Source organism: Lissotriton helveticus, chromosome 5_1, assembly GCF_964261635.1.
Source record: "Lissotriton helveticus chromosome 5_1, aLisHel1.1, whole genome shotgun sequence".
Taxonomy (NCBI): Eukaryota; Metazoa; Chordata; class Amphibia; order Caudata; family Salamandridae; genus Lissotriton; species Lissotriton helveticus.
The window spans coordinates 1,584,034,940-1,584,056,541 of record NC_136065.1 but is presented as its reverse complement, the minus strand read 5'-3'; the positions used below and the strand labels follow the sequence as shown (position 1 = coordinate 1,584,056,541).

At 44.9% G+C, this 21,602-nt stretch overlaps 1 protein-coding gene across 1 annotated transcript in view; it reads right to left on the bottom strand.

The window, feature by feature from the left end:
* The window catches only part of LOC144755621 (uncharacterized), a 589,384-nt gene that overhangs the window by 566,424 nt on the left and 1,358 nt on the right, over positions 1-21,602 (bottom strand). The window contains exon 2 of the mRNA XM_078644742.1: positions 15,507-15,842. Coding sequence (XP_078500868.1) covers positions 15,507-15,842 — 336 coding nt within the window. The remainder of the gene's footprint in view (positions 1-15,506; positions 15,843-21,602) is intronic.

Below are 21,602 nucleotides of genomic sequence, written 5' to 3'. Positions count from 1 at the left end.
CCCGTTGAATCTCCAACTAAAGGGGGGTGTACATAATGTGGGAGCTTGAGCTTAAGCAGCACCGGGTTATGGTCAGATAGGATACGGGGCTGATGGGACACTTCCTCTACCCATAATGATACTTCAGCTGAGCCCAACCAGTAATCTATTCTAGACCAACTACCATGTGTTGCGGTGGTATGTGTGGCTTCTAATTGTGTGGGATGCCTCAGTCTCCAGAGATCATGGAGGCAGTTTTCTCGCATAATGTTGTGTATTTGTCCAGGGCGCGTCTGTGTGGTTCAGTTGATGTGGTGGATCTGTCAACCTCTTCATTAAGTGCAACATTAAAGTCTCCTCCCCATATCAGCGGTAAGTCAGGCAATGTAGTAATGGTTTGCCAGAGGGTATGAAAGTACTCAGGGTCATCCGTGTTTGGTGCATAAATGTTGAGGAGGTTAAGTCTCTGTCCCCTCAATGATCCCGCAATCGCCACAAAGCGCCCTGATTTATCTGCCTGAACCTGATCCACTTTAAAATGTAGCCCTCTCGGAATTAGTATAAGTACCCCACGTGAGTATGAGGAGTAAGCAGCTCCATGGATTGATTCCGCCCATCGTAGGCCTATGCGGTTTGGTGTGCGGGGATCTATATGTGTCTCTTGTATGAATGCTTTATCAACATGGAGTCTAGTGAAATAGGCTAATACTTGCCGGATTTTCTTTGGGTTTTTAAGACCCCGTACATTCCATGTCATAAATGTTAGCTTATCTGCCTGTGTCCTACCGGTCACACCTGACCCATCTTGTTATTTCCGTGCTCCATAATGTACCCTGTGGTGCCTCTCATCTTCGAATATAGTGACAAGACTGTGGCTATGTCGTGAGAACGTCCATGTTGGAGTTCGGCAGTGCTTCTCAAATGCAGTGAATTAAAACTAGGTCCCTCAGAACTTCCCATCCGCCCCCCCTCCCACTTTGGCAACCCAATCATGCCAAAGACATACCCTGAGAACAACAGAGAACAATTCGTAACTTTGGTAGGGGAACACCCTGTTGGTGGGTCTATCTTGGTCACACATCTGCATCCAACATGTGTGGATGTAATATCAATCTTAAACAGGATTATTACAGCATCTTGCACACACTGTGCATTTAGTTAGTGAGCTACTACTACAATTTTTCCCGTCTCTCTACCAATCTATAGCAACATGTTAACTTTCTGGTATTGCCCAATATAGGTCCATATCACTAGTGAGTATAGCGTAGTTTAGATCAGTCATCGGCTTTACAACTGCTCATCAGGTCACTGCTTATCACATACCTGCCGTGCGATTGCATGAGTTCAGGGATGGTAGCCCACACGGCAATTTACACTTCACATAGCCCCTCCATACTCACGATATGCAGTTGTGTCCAATGTCACCTTGCCGTTCACATCGTTCATCCCAGTTACCTTGTCAGCGTATCAGACCCACTCCTTAGCGTCTCCGCTAGCCGACCAGACAATACATTTCGGTACTGTGTGTGCAGGGTCTCTATACGCCCAAGTTGCGGCCTTAGTATCGCCTCTCGAGTTCGTCGCAATTTCTGGAATCCAGTCTGATACCATTCATTCTGAGTCTTGGTGCTGTTCGGCACGTCTTTGTTCTCGCCGTCGCTGACCAAGACGTTTAATGAACTACTGCGCATCCTTTGGGGTTTGACAGATGGTAGATTTGCCATCTTTCGTGATCTTCAATCGAGCGGGTTATAACATTGCATACTCCAGTCCCATCTCTTGCAGTTTTTGTTTCATGGGTGTAAATGTTCTACGGGCCAGTTGAACGTTCATTGTGAAATCCGGGTAGAATTCTAATTTATTTCCCTGGTATTCGATATTTTTCTTTTCTCTCGCCATCTTCAAGATAAGATCTCTGTCCCGGTAATTTAATAGTCGGGCAACTATGGGACGTGGCGGCGCCCCCGGCTTTGGTCTGGGGGCAAGAGAGCGGTGTGCTCGCTCGACGATAAATACCGAAGATAATTGCTCCGTCCCGAATATGTTTCTGATTAGATCTTCTACGTAGGTCTCCATTTTTCCAGTGTTGGTGGTCTCTGCTAATCCCGCTATTCGAACGTTGTTTCTTCAGGATCGCGCTTCCATATCCTCAGACTTAGATTTGATGACCTCGAGAAGTTTTTCCATCTCAGAGCATCTTTGAGTGGTGGTATGGGATTCATCTTCCACCGATGACAAGAGTGTTTCTGCCTCCACAAGGCATTCGCCATGCTTATCCAGCTTCGCTGCCATGTTATCCACCCTCAGTGTGATAGTGTCCAATTTGCCATGTACATCCAGCAGACTTTTTTGTATATCCAGTGGTTGGTATTGCGTATAGCTTAATTTAGACACTCCGCTAGGATTCAGCCGCTCTCCTTTGAATCTCACCAATCCATGAAGTATAGATTTTTATTTAGCAAAGACTCTTTGTGCTTATTGCTACCAAGTAATTAACTGATGCAGCGCTTCTCCAGAAATAATTTCTAAAATCCTCATCACCTTTCCCTGAAGTCACAATTATCACATTTACTCATCAGTGGGGCCCATAACACTGATGCACTTTCTCTATACTTCATGGAATGGTGAGATTCAAAGGAGAGCGGCTGGATCCTAGTGGATTGTCTAAATTAAGCTAAACTATTTATAAAATATACATCTGCAGTTTAAATTCATTTACCATGGTTCAAAAAAAATTATTTATTCAGACATACCACCATTCAACTTATTGATGGCTCATGCTAGTAAAAATTAGGCTAAGTATGAACAAGACCAGCTTAATTCCTCATTTATCTGTTATGGGCTCCACTGATGAGTAAATGTGGTAATTGTGACTTCAGGGAAAGGTGATGAGGATTTTAGAAATGATTTCTGGAGAAGTGCTGCATCAGTTCATTACTTGGTAGCAGAACATTGGTTGCTATAGAATTAGCTAGGATAATGTATAAGGTTAATGTATATAGAGTTTGATGTACAGAATTATGACTAGCATCTTTTGAGTTCGTATTACATTATATGTAGTCCTGAAAAGGCTTCCGAGGATGGCGTGAAGCTGGTGCCTCTGTCTGCAGGCAGAGCAAGTGTGGCAAGTGAAGTCGCACATCGCATAGTCTGTTTCAAAGTAGTGGTATCATCGTATATCACAAGTGGTGTCATCATACATCACAAGTATAGGGAACCTACGTGTGAAAGGATAAATGTTTAGCGAGGACAGTCCATCAAATCTTAGCCTTCAAGTACAGGGATCATTGCGTATCCTGATTTAAAACTTACTCCTGAGAGAGTAATAGAGCTTAACCTGAGCTTGTGAGAAGAGTAAAGGTAGAGGTAAGCGCTGCTTTATCGGCGAGTGTACACTTCTGTGGAAGAGAAGAGGTAAGCACTGTCTACTGGAAATACAGAATCCTTGTGTGATTGAGAAAACTATCACTTTTGTCTAGCGAAACAGACGAATGGAGTATTTTGTGTAAGTTACTAACGGATTCAGTTGTATATTTTGTAAATACGGCTTCTCGATAAACTTTGTAAAGGAGGGGTCAGTTGGCGCTGCAGAAGCCGGAGCACTGGTGATGTCAAAAGTGTCACGCAGGGATTGGTCCTTGTGGCCAAGACAGAGTAAGGGCTGATTGGTGCACCAGTAAATCAGCGAAAACTATTGGTTAAGCACTAAAGAGACGTATCTTGTTCCAATTGGTACGCTAGTGTAAACCGTGCTGTGATAAGGAACAGCAACAAAAAAGTGAGTGATCTTTTGAAAGACATGAAAACTATCAGAAATATGGATTACTATTACAGAGAGGACAGGAAGAAACCTTCATGGTTTAAAAGATTAAAAAACGTATTTCAACCAGACAAACAAATAGTGACAAGAGAGGGAAAATTGTTTCCCCCGGTAAAAACGCCTGCTTCTTACATGGCAACAAAATGCGGATATCATACCTGTATTTGGTTAGAGAATTGGGCTAAATATACTAGAAATGATGGTGCCATAGCATTTCCAGAAGTAGGATCTTTTAATCCGGCTGTTTTGCGAAATTTAAGAGAAAAGATGATGAGACTTGAACCGAGACCTAGACTAACTCAGTATGAAGCGTTAGTTGAATGGGAAGATGAGATGCATGAGTTGGAACAAGAAAGGTTGGAAAATCCACGAGTAATAAAGGGTAGGTTACGTGGATTATGGGGAGAAACACATGAGAGTAGAATGCGTCGATGGAGAAACGCCGATATATGTGATGGAATGTATCCGGGTAGATTAGTAGATGACATGGTAGGGCGAAAATGTACTGAGAAAAGTAATAATGCAGAAATAGGAAGGAAAAGTTATGGCGGGAGTGATTCAGAGGATGCAGTGCTGGAAGAAATATTAAATAGAAGACCACCACCTTATCAGCAAGGTTCTTTATGGACTACTCCTAATGCTCCACCAAGAGAGGATAGGTTTGATGAAACCCCAAAACAGGTTTAAATTTTTAAGGACTTACCTGAAAGAGTAGAAATGAGATATGATTCAAATACACCAGTGACTGATAGAAGCCAGACTTACTGGTACTCCTCTGCAAAGTAATGACATTCAAAAAAGTGTAACAAGAATAGAGAGACAAATTGGAGAACAACCAAGTACTTCTGAGTATATATGTTCCACAAATGAATTAACTGAAAAGATACTAGAACTTACTAAAAATATCGAAGCTGTGACAGTTCCAGTAACTATAAGTCCTGTAATTTCAGTGTTCGAAAATCAGAAAATAAAAGAACCAACTTTGACCATTCCTCTAAATCAGAGTTTGCAAAAAGTAAAAGAGAAGATTTATCCAGATTGGTCTGAAATTAAGAGAACAAGTAATGTAATACCGTCTGATTTAACTTTAAATCAAAGTTTACAGTATAAAGTTGCAACCGGAGCAGAATCTGACTCTGCGACACCAGAGAGAAGTGTAGAGAAAATAGATTTGACACAAACCCCAATTGGTCCGTCAGAGCAAGAGTTAAGTGATTGGCTTAAAACCCTAAAAGTAAAAGATAACGAACCCAAAGTATTTGATGTCGCCAGACTTAAGGTAGACATGGAAGAATTGATTTTTGGAACCATTGGAACTGATAGACTAAAAGCATATCAGGATGATGAATTAATGCTCATGTGCAAAAGTATTACTTGGAAAACAAAATCTATACATAACCAGCTAGAAAGATTAGCTAGTGAATTAGACTTGGATTTTACAAAACATAAAACATTACAGAAATCAGGCAGAGTAGATTTTACAGAAAAAGACATCGAAAACATGAATACTGCAGGAAGAATAACCCAAATAAAAGAATTAATTGTGTTACCGAGGAAATGGGGCGATATGAATAAATGGAGAATAAAATGGCAAAGAAGAGAGAAGAAACCAGTGATAAATCCACATTAGCATTTCCTGTGAGAGAAAAAGAGACAGTCATAAATGAATTTCCTATGAGGGAAATACCAGGACGAGGATATGTGCATGTTCCTTGGACCAGACAGGACATATTATTGTTTACTAATGATTTTCCCTGTTTAAGAGAAAAACCAGTAGAATGGTATCGACAGGTAGATCGATTTTACCGAAAAAGACATCGAAAACATGAATACGGCAGGAAGAATAACCAAAATAAAAGAATTAATTGTGTTACCAAGGAAATGGGGAGATATGAATAAATGGAGAATAAAATGGCAAAGAAGAGAGAAGAAACCAGTGATAAATCCACATTAGCATTTCCTGTAAGAGAAAAAGAGACAGTCATAAATGAATTCCCTATGAGGGAAATACCAGGTGGAGGATATGTGCATGTTCCTTGGACCAGACAGGACATATTATCGTTTACTAATGATTTTCCCCGTTTAAGAGAAAAACCAGTAGAATGGTATCGCCCGGTAGATCGATTTGTGAAAGTTTCAAAGGTGCTATGGGTTGATTTAGATGGATTATTTGACATAGTTGTACCTCCAGACTTGTGGACTGAGTGTAAGATAACTGTAAATTGGCCAAGAGAGGAATACCCTCGTGATAAAGTGACGGGTGCCCCATCACCTGAGGTGATGCGTAAGTATGAACAAGTATAATAGACAGAACTATACAGGAATCGAAAGAATCTGTACATGCATTTTATGAAAGACTGTTGCTAGTGTTTAAAAAATACAGTGGATATGAAGAACTGAGCGAAAAGGACATGAGTCATTTTGTGTATCGATTTGTTTATGGATTAAGACCAGAAATTGGAGACATGATTAGGCATAGTTTAATAGGATGGCAATCAAGTACCGTAGATGAAGTGTTGAAGCAAGCCAAATATTGTAGTGAGGACATTGAAGCTAAACAAAAGAAGCTCAAAGAAAAAGCCATGTGGGCACAAGTAAAGGTAGCAGAACAAGAACAACAATAGCACAATTAGAGAATAAAAATACTGATACAAGTCAAGGAAAATTAAAAGGGAATTTCAATAAGACAAAATTGGTAGGAAATATAGAAGAACTTAAGAAAAAATTGCTGCAGGATAGGGCACTGGAAGAAAGAGTGTAAGTATCCACCAAGAGTTAATCCCGAAAATACATCATTGAATTCACAGATGCAGAGTGAGATAATTCAGCAACTGCCGCTACAGAAACAGGTAGTTACTCAGCAAAGTCAGGTGCCACAACTGCCACTTCCACACAGTGTAAATCTACAGAGATACAGTGCAGAAACAGAATTCAGCGGAGGCGACCAGGTAAACCAATCGCCCAGAGTAAATGTGAGCTCTCAGTACTGGTTGCAAGAGGAAGGTGGGAGTGAGTCGGACGATAGATTCTGACGGTGCCTGAGAGAGGAAGAAGAGTGTGTGCTTGGAGCCTCTCTTGATGTAGATCAATCTGGTACGTTTGAGAGTGGAAAAGTAAATGATGGAGAAGTAACTGTCCTAGTGGACACAGGTGCTACCCGTTCTACTGTTAGATCAGTAGAAGTCAAAAACCTTCCTCTCTCAGGAGATCAAATCCAAGGTGTAGGCGTAGCGAATAAACAAATCAAAACCTCCCTAACCAAACCAGTTGAAGTAGAAATTGGAAATTTTAAAGACATGCACCGATTTGTGGTGTGTGACAGCAATCCTGTAAACTTGCTAGGCAGAGATATATTGTGTAAAATGAACTGTGCCATATATTGTTCACCAGACGGTATAGAGCTCCAAACTCCAGATGAAGATAGCCTGTATAAAATGACCATGTCAATGATAGAAGCGGAGAGAAGCAAATTAATTCCAATGTTTGATAAAGAAAAGATACCGGCAGAACTAAAAGAAACAGTGAAAGAGCAAGTGTGGGCTTTTACAGGAGAAGATATTGGCTTGATGAAAGGTTGAAGATCATGTAAAAGTTTCTGTGAAAGAAGGAGTTAGTTACCCAAACGTCCCACAATACAAAATGACAGCAGAAATAATCGAAGGAGTAACGGCAATAATAAACAAAATGATTGACCAGGGTATTCTGAGAGAAATAGAGAGCAGCCCTTGTAATTCACCGATAATGGGATTGAAAAAGCCAAATGGAACATTTAGGATTGTGCAGGACCTTAGAAAAATTAATAAAATTGTTGTCTCATGTTGTCCAATTGTACCAAATCCAGCAGTGATTCTATACCAGATTCCACGTGATGCAGAATGGTATACTGTTATTGACCTGTGCAATGCATTCTTTACGGTTCCATTACACCCAGAAAGCCAGCCAATATTTGCTTTCCGGTTCGGGGATCGCATTTTGGCATGGTGCCGAATTCCTCAGGGGTATACTGAGAGTCTATCTATTTTCAATTGATTGTTAAAGAAATCATTAGAAGGTTTGAGCATGACTGGAGAATCGGTATTGGTCCAATATATCGATGACCTGTTGGTGGCATCGAAAACAAAAGATGAATGCATTACAGATACTGTTGCCTTATTAAACCATTTGTGACAATTTCCCTTTGTGTTAACGTAAATCCATCTACATTCCTACCTGATATTATAGAAGCTGAAGTGAGAAATGAAGTTAATCACAAATGTTTGGATGTTCTTGAATATTGTACCAAACCAAGACCTGACATAAGGGATGAACCATTGTCTGAATCTGATTATGTGATGTTTGTTGACGGTTCATGCCTGAGAACAGAGGAAGGTACTTTGAGTGCTGCATATGCAGTATGCACAGTTGCAGTTGTTTTGGAAGCATCTTATTTGAAAGGAAGTTGTTCTGCTCAAATAGCAGAATTGATTGCTTTGATTCGAGCATGTGAATTGGGAAAAGAAATCAGATTTACCATAGTTACTGACAGTCAGTAAGGATTTGGGGTTGTCCATGATTATGGGCAACTGTGGTCTCAAAGAGGTTATTTAACTTCTGCAGGATCCCCCATCAGGAACGCTGAATTTGTGAAAATGTTGATTGATGCTATTCAGCTGCCTGACAAGATTGCTGTGGTTAAGTGGGCCGCGCATAAGAGAGGAGATGACTATATAACCAGTGGAAATAGGTATGTTGATTCAATTGCAAAGTACTGTGCTAGAAATCTTGCATGCATAAATCGGGACAGGAAAGAAGAACATGTTTCAAGTCCTTTAATGCTAACCACAATAGTTGAAACTTGGCAAGAAGTGAGGCATATGCAGGAAGAAGCTAGCGAGGAAGAGAAAAATATTTGGCTAAAAGGATGATGTAGGCAAAGAGAAGATGAAATCTGGGTTTACAAAGATGAAAGACCAGTAATGCCTGACAGCATGATTTCCAACATGGCTCGAATGTACCATGGTCAAGCCCATGTTGGGAGGGATGCAATTATTAGGTTGTTCAGACAAACCTGGTACAATCCAAAATTCAGGATGATTGCTGAGAGCTTGTGCCAGAGATGTCTGATTTGCCAACAGTTTAATCCAAACAGAAAAACTGTTGTAAGTTTGGGAACCATAGGACGGGAGGGAGGTCCATTCACACGAATGCAGCTGGTTTTCATTGAGTTGCCGCCTTGCAATACACTCAGATATGTACTGGTAATTATTTGTTTGTTTATTTGTTTGAAGCCTTCCCTACCCGGAGAAATGATGGAGTAACTGTTGCGAAATTGCTTCTACGTGAGATCATACCACGATCGGGTTTTCAGTAACGATTGAAACAGATCGTGGACCCCATTTTCAGAATGAAATGCTACAGATGGTATGTGAAGCACTGGACATTTATTCAGAAACTACATTGTGCTTACAGACCAGAAGCTTCAGGGGTAGTTGAACAGGTGAACGGAACAATCAAAAACAGGTTTGCAAATCTGTGTTTGGCAACAGGACTGAAATGGCCGGACGCATTACCCCTTGTTTTGATGACCCTGAGAAGCATACCAGACAAAAAGACTGGATTGAGTCCACAGGAAATTTTGATGGTCAGGGTCATGAGACAGGCATTTGTACCAGTTGATAAACTGTTAACTATTAGTGATGACATCATACTGGATTAATGCAAGAATCAGTCTGACGTGGTAACTTTTGTGTTCCATCAGGTGGGAACTGAATCAAACACGAAAGAAACACATCCAGCTCATGATCTAGTTCCAGGAGATTGGGTTCGGATAAAAGTACATCGAAGAAGAAACTGCTTGGTGCCTCGTTGGCAGAGGCCAAGACAAGTTATTCTGGTCAGCACAACTGTAGTCAAGTGTGCCGGAGTAAAAAGATGGGTGCATGCTAGCCACACCATCCGTGTACCTGAACCTGAAGATCAATACGAAGAAGATGAAAGCACAACTGACTCTGACTCAGAAGGAGAACCAGAGAAGAATCCAGATACTGAAGCTCGACAAGAACGTTGACATTTGGAGGTATCAGATGCTAGTTCTGCATCAGAAGGAGAAGGTGAAGCTGTTGAAGTACCAAATTCTGAAGATCGACCTGAATGTCGAGATTTTGTAAGAACTGAGACCAGTGAGTGCATCAAACGTAGTACAGATAAGACTGATAATCAAGAAAGTATTGACAAGCAGTCAGAAAACTCTGGGAGCAGGGACCAAAGTCCTGACACTGGAAAAGCGGGAATAGCTCACAACAAGGATGAGATTCCAAGTACCAGTTATGGAAATGTTCCTAACAGAGTGAAACTGCCGAGTAAAGAAAAACTTGATTTTGAAAAAGATATAGACATTATAAAAGTCATTGTAAATGAAACTGTTGAAAATACGGAAAGTGAAACTGATGACAATGATGATGGAGCACAATTGAGGAATAGTTCCAGAAAAAGAGCTTGGAGAGTGGAACCCAATACTACAGAACCAAAGACAAAAAGAGCTCGAAAAGGAGACAGTTGGCCTAAAGAAAGTGATGGACTAAGATTCAAATTGGTTAACAAAGCAAGAAAACCAGAAGAACAAGTAAATGAGATATCAAGTCAGAAAGAGTCATTGGGAAAGAAAATTGAAGTAGTTCAAAGGCCAAAGAGAGTAAGGAGACCAAATCAGAAATACAAATCAGCTGCGTGGACATACATAATTTCCCCGCCTATAGAGGAAGTAGGAAGCAGCCAAGAGAATTTGAATGTTATAGATCTGGAAAAAGAAAGTGAGTAAAAGAACTGAGATAAAAAAGTAAAGAAAAAACTGATTGCAAAAGCTTGAAAAACGAGTTAGACTCGTAAAGATTGACATTGAAAAGCATTAGGAATGCTTACTGAAATATTAGTGGGAAGAAAATAAGATTAAAAGAAAATTGTTAGAAAAAAATGGCTACTAATGAACAAGTTACTAAGGGGTCGATTCCGATTCGGGAAAAAAAACATATGTACAATTTGTATCCGGAGCCCTCTCCGTACAAATCGTACCCGTCCGTCCGAGTCACGTAGTACGATCCGCATTCTGTGAATCCGTCCGAATCGTCGCGATCCGTATGTATTGCAAGGCTGAAACCGTGAACCGTACGACTCGTACACATGCCGTACGACCCGACGAGTACGATCCGGACCGGGGTATGAGGAAGCGATTCGTACGGTCCACGTCAGGTAAGGGCAAGTCGTACGGAAAAGCAAACAAACACATACACAACGTACGGTCCGTATCCCCCATGATCGCAGGGGTAAGTGCGTACCCCTGCGATCATGCGGTGTACGCACCGTACCCCATGTACGATGGGTGTACGCACCGTACCCCATGTACGATGGGTGTACCCATCGTACATGGGGTACGTTGTGTACACCCAGCGTACATGGGGTACGGTGCGTACACCCATCGTACATGGGGTACGGTGCGTACACCCCATGATCGCAGGGGTACGCACCGTACCCATACGATCATGGGGGGTACGCACCGTACCCGGGGAGGGCGTTCCGTAGCTGTTTTGGCGCGAACTCTGCTTTTACAGCTGTTTTCAGCTCCCGTAGAAAAAAGGGTCGTACGGTGCGTCCCCGACACGTATCGTACTTGCTGGGTCATAAAAACCAGCCGCGATCCGTACAGATGTCGCGTACAGCGGGTTCCGAGGGAGAATCGTACGGAGATCAGAGTCGTACTGTCTCTATAAGACTCGTACGGAGTACGGCTCCTGGTACGAATCGTACTTCGTCGTACATACGGGGGACGTTGCAGGGTACGATTTGTACGGGAAAAACGCTCCGAACAGCTATTCGGAGCGGTTTTTCCCGAATTGAAATCAGCCCCTAAGTGTTAAATTTTTAGAATATGTTGCAAAATGTCAATGATGTGTACAGTATTGCTAATTCTAGTATGGTTGATTTTTAGCTGTTATTATTCCTTTTAGACATGATTTTAAAAATTTGAAACCTAATGTGACTAAGAATGGATTCAAAACAGATAAACCACCTGTATATAGACCAGAAATTCACCAGGATAGGTCAATTAGCGACTTTTCCAGAAACACTTTTTCAAGGTTGCTATCTGAATATATTAGAACCATGGATGCTAGTGACTGTTATGTGTGCGTGAAATTATCAGCATCAGTTTCAGAGGGCGTGACGTACCATCACCTTCCACTTACATATGGGGTGACTTGTAGTATAATAGCAAGTTTGTTTTATAACACAGGGAAATTAGAATATTATTATTCAAATTCTGATTTTGGCGAAACTGAAAGTTGATTATGCATTAAATAAGGTCAAGCCAGCCAAGGTAATGGGAGAATTTTTCTTAGTAACATAGGAATTAACACATGAGTATGAGGAATGAAGAAAACGTGTTTTTAAATATGGTTGAAGAAAGGAGGGCCATGTACAAAAGAAATGAGAGGATGAAGCATACTAAATCAAAGTGTTGGCAAGCTGAGGATGAAAAACTGAATGGTCAAAATATGAATGTTGCTATCAATATAGACACTCCATCCTTAGGGAAATGTTATATTCGCAGGGACAATACTTTGTATGATAATTATTTTGTGGGAGCGAGTCGATGTGAAGATACATATCGTATAATAGGGGATGGGGATTTAAAGGTGGTAGAGATCCAATTTTTCCTGGGATATACTTTATTTGTGGGAATAAGGCTTATTACAAGTTGCCAGACCACTGGTACGGGGCATGTTATGTTGGCTTGGTCTTTCCAAAAATCTTTCATGTAGATAGAAGTACTAGGGCAACACATGAGATAGGCAAACATTTAAGTCGTAGAAAAAGAGAAAGTGTAGGTGAAATAATTAGTGAAATTTTTGGAGCACTGATACCAATGGTGGGGATATCTTTTAATGCAAACAAAATTCGAAAATTGTCAACGATAGTAGATCGATTATAAACGGATACTGCAGGTGGATTTTTAATGGTAGATACTGAATTAGTTGCTATGAGAGCTATGGTAATGCAGAATCGTCTTGCTCTTGACATAATATTGGCAAAAGAAGGAGGAGTCTGCGGAACCTTACATGTACAGCACTGTTGTACGTACATTCCTGATAAAAGCCAAAACATTGAAAGGTATATCAAAAATATTACAGAGTTGCATAAAGAAATTGAACCACTAGAGGTTGATGGTGTCCTTGAAAGAATGGGTAAAAGTTTTACAGCAGTTAAACATTGGTTACATGAAATAGGTAGTTTTATTATAGGTAAGATAATGTTTCCAGTGATAGTAATAGCAATAGTAATATTAAGAGTATGTTGCATGATTAGGAAAAGGAAAAATGTTAAGAGATCAATGAAGAGAATGAGTAAGGAAAGACAAGATAGAGAACGTGAAAAAGAAGACATTGAGATGGAAGCATTCCAATCAATAGCGTATCAAAATAATAGAAAGATAGATGAAATGAGAATTTATATTAATACTAACCGAAGAATTTGAAACATGTTTAAAATTTTGCTAAAATTTGGGAGAGATTTGGTGATAAGATCACTAAAGGAGGGAGTTGATGGAGCGAGGGTAGAAACAAAAGTTTGTATACCCCTCGTAAAATCACTTTCTCATAACAGTAACATGAACTAATTGAAGGTTTGAAATGCTAATCAACTTAGAATAAAATTGCACCTACACGTGGGAAACTAATTTTGCCTATGTTGCAACTATAATTAACTAATGAAGTGATGTTGTCATGTCCTAAACTAATAAGAAGCTTTAAATTAACCAAAAGTGGCATAAATGTGCTTTCTGTTTGTCTATTTGTGCCAAAAACATGAAGATGGGTAAGCAAATCTTGCATAATTGTGGCTTTATTTGCTAGGTAATAACTAACAGGGATACCTTAGTAAAGGGGGAGGTAAACAGAATGGGTTTTAATTCAATAATTAATAGCTATCTGTGTTTGTTTCTATAATAGTTCCGGTATGGGCCTTTGCGACCTGTAGAAAAATGGACGCTTGTGCATTGAACTCGAGCTTGAGGTGTACTGCGCATGTGCAGAACTGTGAAAGAAACTGCAGGCGAGCTTGCGAAGACTCTAGCTGAATGAGATGGGTCAAGGACAATGTGCCCTGAAGCCCTGAAACCATGAATGACTGCCAACAAAATGGAAGTCCGTATTCAAACCGTAAGAACTAAAGTGAATATTGCAATTTTAAGGACACAAGTGAAATGGACATTACAGAGACAATAGCCATATTCATTTTTGCTGATGCTGCAGAAGTCAAATAATGAAATGATGAGGTTATGCTCATCCACCCCTTGGAAGAACCAATCAAATTTGTCAGAAACCCCAAATGTTTCAGAAATTAGATAGTTTAGTTAGTTAAAAGGGTATAAAAGAAGGCGTTCCGAGGAAGTAAAAAACTCTCTTTTCCGATTTCATCTTTGTATCCTGACATGCTGCCGCAATGCTGAAGTATAGAGAAATTGCGTAAGTGAAATCAGTGTTATGGGCCCCACTGATGAGTAAATGTGATAATTGTGACTTAAGGGAAAGGTGATGAGGATTTAAGAAATTATTTCTGGAGAAGCGCTGCATCAGGGCCACCCTGCAAAGTACATAGAGGGTGCCCCTTATGCCCCGGACCCAGCCAGGAGCTTTAAGGCCAGGGACCCACTGCCCTTGCACAGTGCCAGAGGTGCCCGCTGGAGCTCGGGCTCCCACCGCACTGCTGGGGCAGCGGGGGCTATTGTTATGCCACTGAGCTCCAGAGTAGAAACAAACATAACAAAAGGAAGACAAGTCAATGAATAAGAAGCAAACAAATGCGAATGACACAAAAGTCAACCAATGGTAAGCAATGGACGGGATCTAAGCCCACTGTATGTTTTTGGTGTAGTCCACAAGAGGATTTCACATAGAGATAGCAAAAAACTCTCTGGTATGTAAGACCTAAAATCACTGGCATGGGGATAAAAGAGGAAGGAAAAGGAAGACCACTGAGCATGAGAAGAAAAGAGAATTTGAAACATACAATGGTTGGAAAAGCTTCTAGAGTGATTGTGCCACTACGAATCAAACCTTCTAGATCAAAATTGTCTAAAAGTTCTATATGAAGTTCCATGGAGTTTAAAGAGACTGTATCCTTCATGTTTAAAGCTTCTAGATACTGATCAACTATCAAACTAGTTTCCCTTTTAAGATACCATACCCCTTGAGCTCCAAGCTTCTATATCCCTACAGTAGAACTACTAGATCAAGATCCTCGATTACTAGAGCTCAAAGTTTAAAGATCTTTGGTCTGTAAAAATGTATTTAATCTCAGAGATCAAAGGAACTAGAATTACTAAATGTCAGTGTTTTTCTAACTCTAGGGTTAAACACGTTTAGCCTAAGAGGTTTAAACTCTAGACAGGTACAATTCAAAAGTGTTTTAGTCAAGTTAAATGTAGTGTCTCCAGAGAAGTGAGGCATTTAAAACATGTATCCACACTGGTCAAATGCTCCAGATTCCTGCATGGGAATAGAAGTGATGGTCGGCCATTGGGGAGAGGGGAAAGGGTGGGTGAGATGCTATTGGAGAAAAACGAGCATGTTGGCAGCATGTTTTGTTGCGATTGGCCTACAAACAATGATGGAGAAAATTATTCGCTACAATAAGCATGAGCCCTTTGGATTGGCCATTTAAAGTGAATTGGACTCACCTTCAGTAATATGCAGGTCTATTTTTTTCATTATCTCAATCTTGTTCGTGAGAGAAAAATACACCCCGCACCAATACAATCCCGCATCCGGCTCCTCTAGCTCCTGAACCATGACAGATATCTGTTGTGTTCTTTTGTTATCACTGATATGGGTCCTTCTGGATGTGGCGCTCACTAGTGTCCAACTACTCCATGCTGTTCTGACAACAAGATTACAAAAGCCTGGCTCTGTCTCTCTGCACCATATTTTCTGGTGATCCTTATAATCGTGTGTGTAGTCGCAGTGCACAGTCAAACTTTCTCCAGGGCTGCGTTGTTCAACCTCTGCACGCTGACCTGAAAAAAGAACAAACTGATTAATCCTGTGACGCACCAGAAGACAATGTATTTACGCCACTTGCTTGGGTGTTATTAATCAACGTGACATTGAGTTATTTACATACATATTGCAAAGGTGCTCAAGCACGACTTTGAGTGAAGGCGCAGAGGACGTGCAGTTCTGAGGGCCCCGGGCAGGTCTCTGTAATGTTGCCTCTCATGGACCAGCCCACCCTGTAGTGGAAACTGAGGGGTGTGGCCCGAGGAGACCCCCACAACGCGACCACAGTAGGCTGGCCCAGCGTAGGCTCGGCCAGCACGCAATAATGTTAATAAAAGGCCCAGGGACCTGGGCGTGAGCCAGTACGAGTCTGGCCACCAACTATACTACTGATGTGCCTGTCAGTTATTTGTAGGCCCCTACCTAGGACTCTACATTGGCAGCGAGGTGGTCTCACCACCCCGCCGTGTCACGCTGTGGACCCCGTGCCTGCCGTCGACACCCTTATTGTGAGAGCGCCCACCTTGCCCGCCTCACCTCCGGTGTGCTCACCTATGCACACAAGGCCATCCTGCCTGCTGCTGCCGCCTCCTGCCTGCTGCCGCCACTGTGCCTGGCAGCGAGATCCTGCTGCCTGCGGACGTCGCCGCCTGTCCGGACTCTGGCCTCCGGGCGCTGCCTTTCAACATTCTTGAAGCCCTCGAGTCGGCGCTGGCCGAACTCACGCATGCGCGGCCTGCCCCAGTGCCCGACTGCAGCCCGGTCTCCCGCTCGTCAGGAGAAGCGAAGGTGAGAGCGCCTGTGTGCGCTTCATGACAGCGGCCCCCGGACACTCCCGACCCTCAAGCGCACAGTGTGAGGGCAAGCGCTAGACCCGTCCCCTGCCTCCATTGCAGCCAGCATACAGCGGGGAAAACGAAAGTGAAAGTAGCTCCTCCATGCTCGCACCCTGCACCATGTGGCACTGGGCATCCATTTGTTCCTGCTGATCTGAAAGACTAGGCCTCTCCTGGCTCAAGCAAGCCCCCGCCCTCTCTGCGGTTGCGTGGTGCATGTGCAGGCCCACCAGCCCTCACCAGTGCCACCCTCTTGCTGCAACCCGGCTGCCACCTCACAGAGCCTGCTTTACCTGGTGCACCTCCTCCGAAACCACCAGCAAGCATCTCGACGCCATTTTTACCGCCCGGCTACGTCCACACCCACGCCGGCATGGCCACAGTTCCCCCGCTCGAGCCCTCCACTGTCACAGAGCCCCACCCTCCCAAGCCATGCGCTGGAAAGCGTGGGTGGAGCGCCTGGAGAATTTATTCGACGCTACGGACATCGCGGCCCCCGCTGCAGGCCCATGCTCCTCTATCTAGGTGGGTCAGACATTCATAAGATCTTCAAACGGGTAAGGGAGGCCTGCCCACCCAGAAACTACGCCTCGATGCACGACGCCATCATCGCCTACTTTGAACCTTTCGCCAGCACCGACTACGAACATTTCCTGCTCCGCCAAGCGCGGCAGATCCCAGAAGAGTCGGTGGACGTGTTCTATGCCAGGCTGAAGGAGTTAGCAAGCACCTGCACCCTCCCACACAAGGACTACGAAGTCTGGGCCTAGTTCATTCAGGGCTGTGCCCCCACCAAGGTGCGCGAGTGGGTCCTGCAGGAACACAACATGCCGAAGAGGGACATACTAACGCTCAGCCGCTCCAAAGAACTGTCAAAAGCCAGAGCGGCAGACATGGACCCCAAGCCTGCCGCCACCGTCAAAGAGGAACCAGTGTGCGCCCTCCGTCCCGATGCCCAGGAATCGCGTCCACGAACTACACTGCCAAAGACAACCACGCCTGCACAGAACCCATGCAGTCGTCCCTGCGGTTGGTGCGGCAGCCCTTCACCCCATGACGGAGCTTGCCCCGTGCAAAGCAAAACCTGCAGTGCCTGCGGGAAAGTCAACCACTTCTCTAAATTATGCACACCAATTATCTACACCAAGAAGAGGCAGACTGGCCCACCCCGGAGAGTCCGTGCGATCGAACCACCCCCTGATGGTCCAGCAAGCAGCGACATGGATGACGATGAAGCAGATGCTGCCACTGTTCACGTGGCCAGGATGCTGAACACTCTGTTGGCCGCTCAACCAGCGACGCCCATATGCAATGTCAAAGTGCAAGACCAAGCAGTGGCAGCCCTCATCGACACCGGAGCCACCATCAACCTCATGGCTACCAGCGTTTACAAGAATCTACCAAATCCTCCGACGCTCCGCCCCCGCAGGGTACAAGTCTACGCCTACGACACCAGAATGCCCGCTCATGCTGTGTGGAGTATTCCAAGCCGATCTCTCTCACGAAGCCGTCCACCAGCAAGCCAAGGTGTATGTATCCCAGGAAGGCTCCGGGTTTCTGCTAGGCTGCAGAACTGCAAAGGACCTCAACCTGACTCCATTTCGCATTCACCGTGCAGGCCAACGACCTGAACTGCCTGTTGCAAGGATTCAAGACACTGTTCAAGGGAATCGGCTGCTTGAAAGGCCCCGCAATCCACCTACACATCGACAAGTCAGTCGCACGATTGCTCTCCGCCACCGGAGAATTGCCTTCCACCTGCGTCCCAAGGTTGAGACAGGGCTGCGCCCTCTTGAGAGAGCCGGGATCATTGAACGGGTAAGATGCCCTATCCTGTGGGTATTACCCATTGTTGTTGAGAAGAAGCTAAAGCAGCCTGACGCGGTCTGCATCTGTGTGGCCATGAGAATCCCTAATCTCGCCATCAAGCGCGAGCGCCACCTGACCCCGACGGTGGACGACATCATTGGAGAACTGTCCGGCTCCAAGTGGTTTTCAAAGATGGACCTCCGCTCTGGGTACCACGAAGATTCCTCTCCATCCGGACTCGCGTCCCATCACGACATTCTCCACCCATGCTGGGCTCAGGCGCTACACGCGCCTCAACTTTGGCATCTCCAGCGCTGCCGAGGTCTTCCAAGAAATAGTTAGAAATGTCCTCCAAGGGCTGGACGGTGTCCTCAACGTCAACGATGACATTCTCGTGCATGCGCCCACGCTGGAAGAGCACGTCCAATGCCTCCTGGCAGTAATCACCCGAATCTGAGACAGTGGACTCACCCTCCACCGAGAGAAGTGCGAGTTTTTAAGGAGAGACATCAGTTTTTTGGGCTACCGCTTCTCCGACAAAGGCATTGGCCCAGACCCGGACAACGTAAAAGACATTCAAGACGCTCCAGCCCCAACTTCGGTGTCGGGAGTTCGCAGCTTTCTGGGCATGGTCAGGTATTGTGGCCGTTTCATCAAGAATCTATCAGACCTGACTGGCCCCCTGCGAGACCTCACCAAAGCCACCAGCCACTGGATGTGGGAAACCGAGAAAGAAGAGTAATTCCGGAAGACAAAAGCTGCCCTGTTAGCTGACACGACTTTAGTGTATTTCGACCCCAGACACGAGTCCCAGCTAGTGGTGGATGCTAGTTCCACAGGCCTGGGAGCAGTTCTGGTCCAACAGCAAGCTTGTGGAGAATGGGCCCTGGTCGCCTACGCCAGCAGGACTCTCACGCCCATGGAGCAACGCTACTCTCAAATTGAGAAGGAGGCCATTGCGATCCTGTGGGGTTGTTGCCATTTTCACATGTAAATGTAAATGTACAGGAATTTATATAGCGCAAATCACCAAGCGGTTTCTAAGCGCTTGCTTAGGGAACCCGTCCTGGTATTCCCCTGTGAGATAACCCCGGCAGGGTATCCGCAAGGTGAAAGCCAGGCATCCCGCCGCGAGGGGCCGTTGTGGAGATTGAGCAAGCTATTGCCCAGAGTCGCAGAGTGTGAACCCGTGAATCGAGTAGGCACTGGAGCGAGAATTGTCGAGTCCATGGACATTTTAGGACTCAAGACCCCGCCGAGCCGGGAATTGAACCCTGGTCCCGGGCTGACATCTGCTTCCAGGTCTGCCTCCTCTAACCAGTGAGCCACACTTCTCCACATCTATCTGTACGGACACCCATTCATGGTGGTAACCGACCACAAACCCCTTGTTCCAATCTTTCAAGGGTCCTCATCTCACCCTCCTCCAAGGATAGAGAAGTGGGTACTGCAGCTCCAAGAGTTCCAATTCACTGTGGAATACAGACCGGGCACCCGCAACCCAGCTGACTTCCTATCCAGGCACGCCAGACCTGTCACAGAACCGGAAGCAGCTGAAGCAACAGCCACCGAGGAGTACGTACGGATGATCATTGAACGGTCAAGGCCCCTCCCAATCTCGCTAGAAGAAGTGGTACAGGCAACCAAGGAAGACGGCTACCTCCAGATTGCCATCCAAGCACTCTCCTCAGGGCATTGGAGGCCGCTCCAAAACCCAGCGTCGTTCCGCAGCACAGAGGCACAAGCTACACTGAAAGCCCTACACCATGAACTGTCAGTGTCCACCGATGGTTGTCTTCTGAGAGGCCCTCGCCTTATCCTGCCAGGGCCCCTGACCCACAAAGTCGCCCTCCTCGCACATGGAGCACATCAAGGGATCATGAAGTCAAAGAATTGCCTCAGAAGCAAGGTTTGGTTCCCGGGTCTCGATCACCTAGTCGAGTCGATAATCCAGTGCTGCCCAGTGTGCCTAGCTACCAGCCTTCCTAGCCGACCCGTCCCAGTCATCACAGACGCAGGTCCCACCTCCCCGTGAGAAAAAGGCAGCGCAGATTTCGGCAGTCTCCCCGGAGGAAAGTACATGCTAGTAATCGTGGATGATTTTTGAAGGTATCCAGAAGTCAAAATCATGCCATCCACAGCAGCCAGTGACGTCATCCCGAAACTTGAAAAGATTATGGCAACCCATGGCCTGATTGGAAAACTCCGAACAGACAACGGCCCGCCTTTCACCAGCACAGAACTTTCAGATTACCTCGCGTCCCACCGAATCAGACATCGCCAAGTAACCCCCTGATGGCCCCAGGCGAATGGAGAGGTGGAACCACTAATGCGGACACTAAATAAAATGACCCAAATAGCCCTGGCCGACGGCCACAGCCTGGAGCAAGCTCTGTACAAGTTCCTTCGGGAGTATCGCCTCACACCCCATTGCACCACTGGAATCTCCCTGAGCCGCCTGTGTTTTGGACGGACGGTGACTGACACCATCCCGCACCACCCAGTGTGGACGGAGTCCTCGAACCCTCCAAATCAGTCGCTAACCAGGCGGACGAAAACCAACCAAGATGCCTCACGGACGAGACAGGAGGCGGAAAGCACCATCGAGGTGGGTGACCGAGTCCTCGTGCGAGATTGCCACCCTGCTGGGAAGTTCAGGTTGCCATTCGAACTAGATCCATGGACAGTAACAGACGTCAAAGGCACGATGGTAACAGCCGACGAGTCTGTGGAGTTTCCTGTGCTCTACGCATCTACCACCAGGGAATTCGGTGACCTGCCGGAACCCGCAGAAGAAAGTGATCCTCCCATGCCTGTCAACGGAGAAGCCAGCCGAACCACCCATGCTCCAGTGGAATCCCAAAGCCAAGGTTGCCGAAGCAGTCAGCCTGCACCAGAGTATGAGAACCAGGCGGATGGGCATCTGACCCCCTCACCCAGGAGCAGCCAAGGCCGGTACAACCTGAAGCGTAATCCTCGACCATCCCAGAAGTACCAGGACTTTGTAGCCCTCTGTTGACCCCTGTACCCTGGAGACAGAGAAGTCCAGGCAGATAAGTAAGACTGTTCCATGAATCTATTATCTGTCCGAGACTGATGTTCACAGTTTGGAGTTCTATGTGTTATGTATTT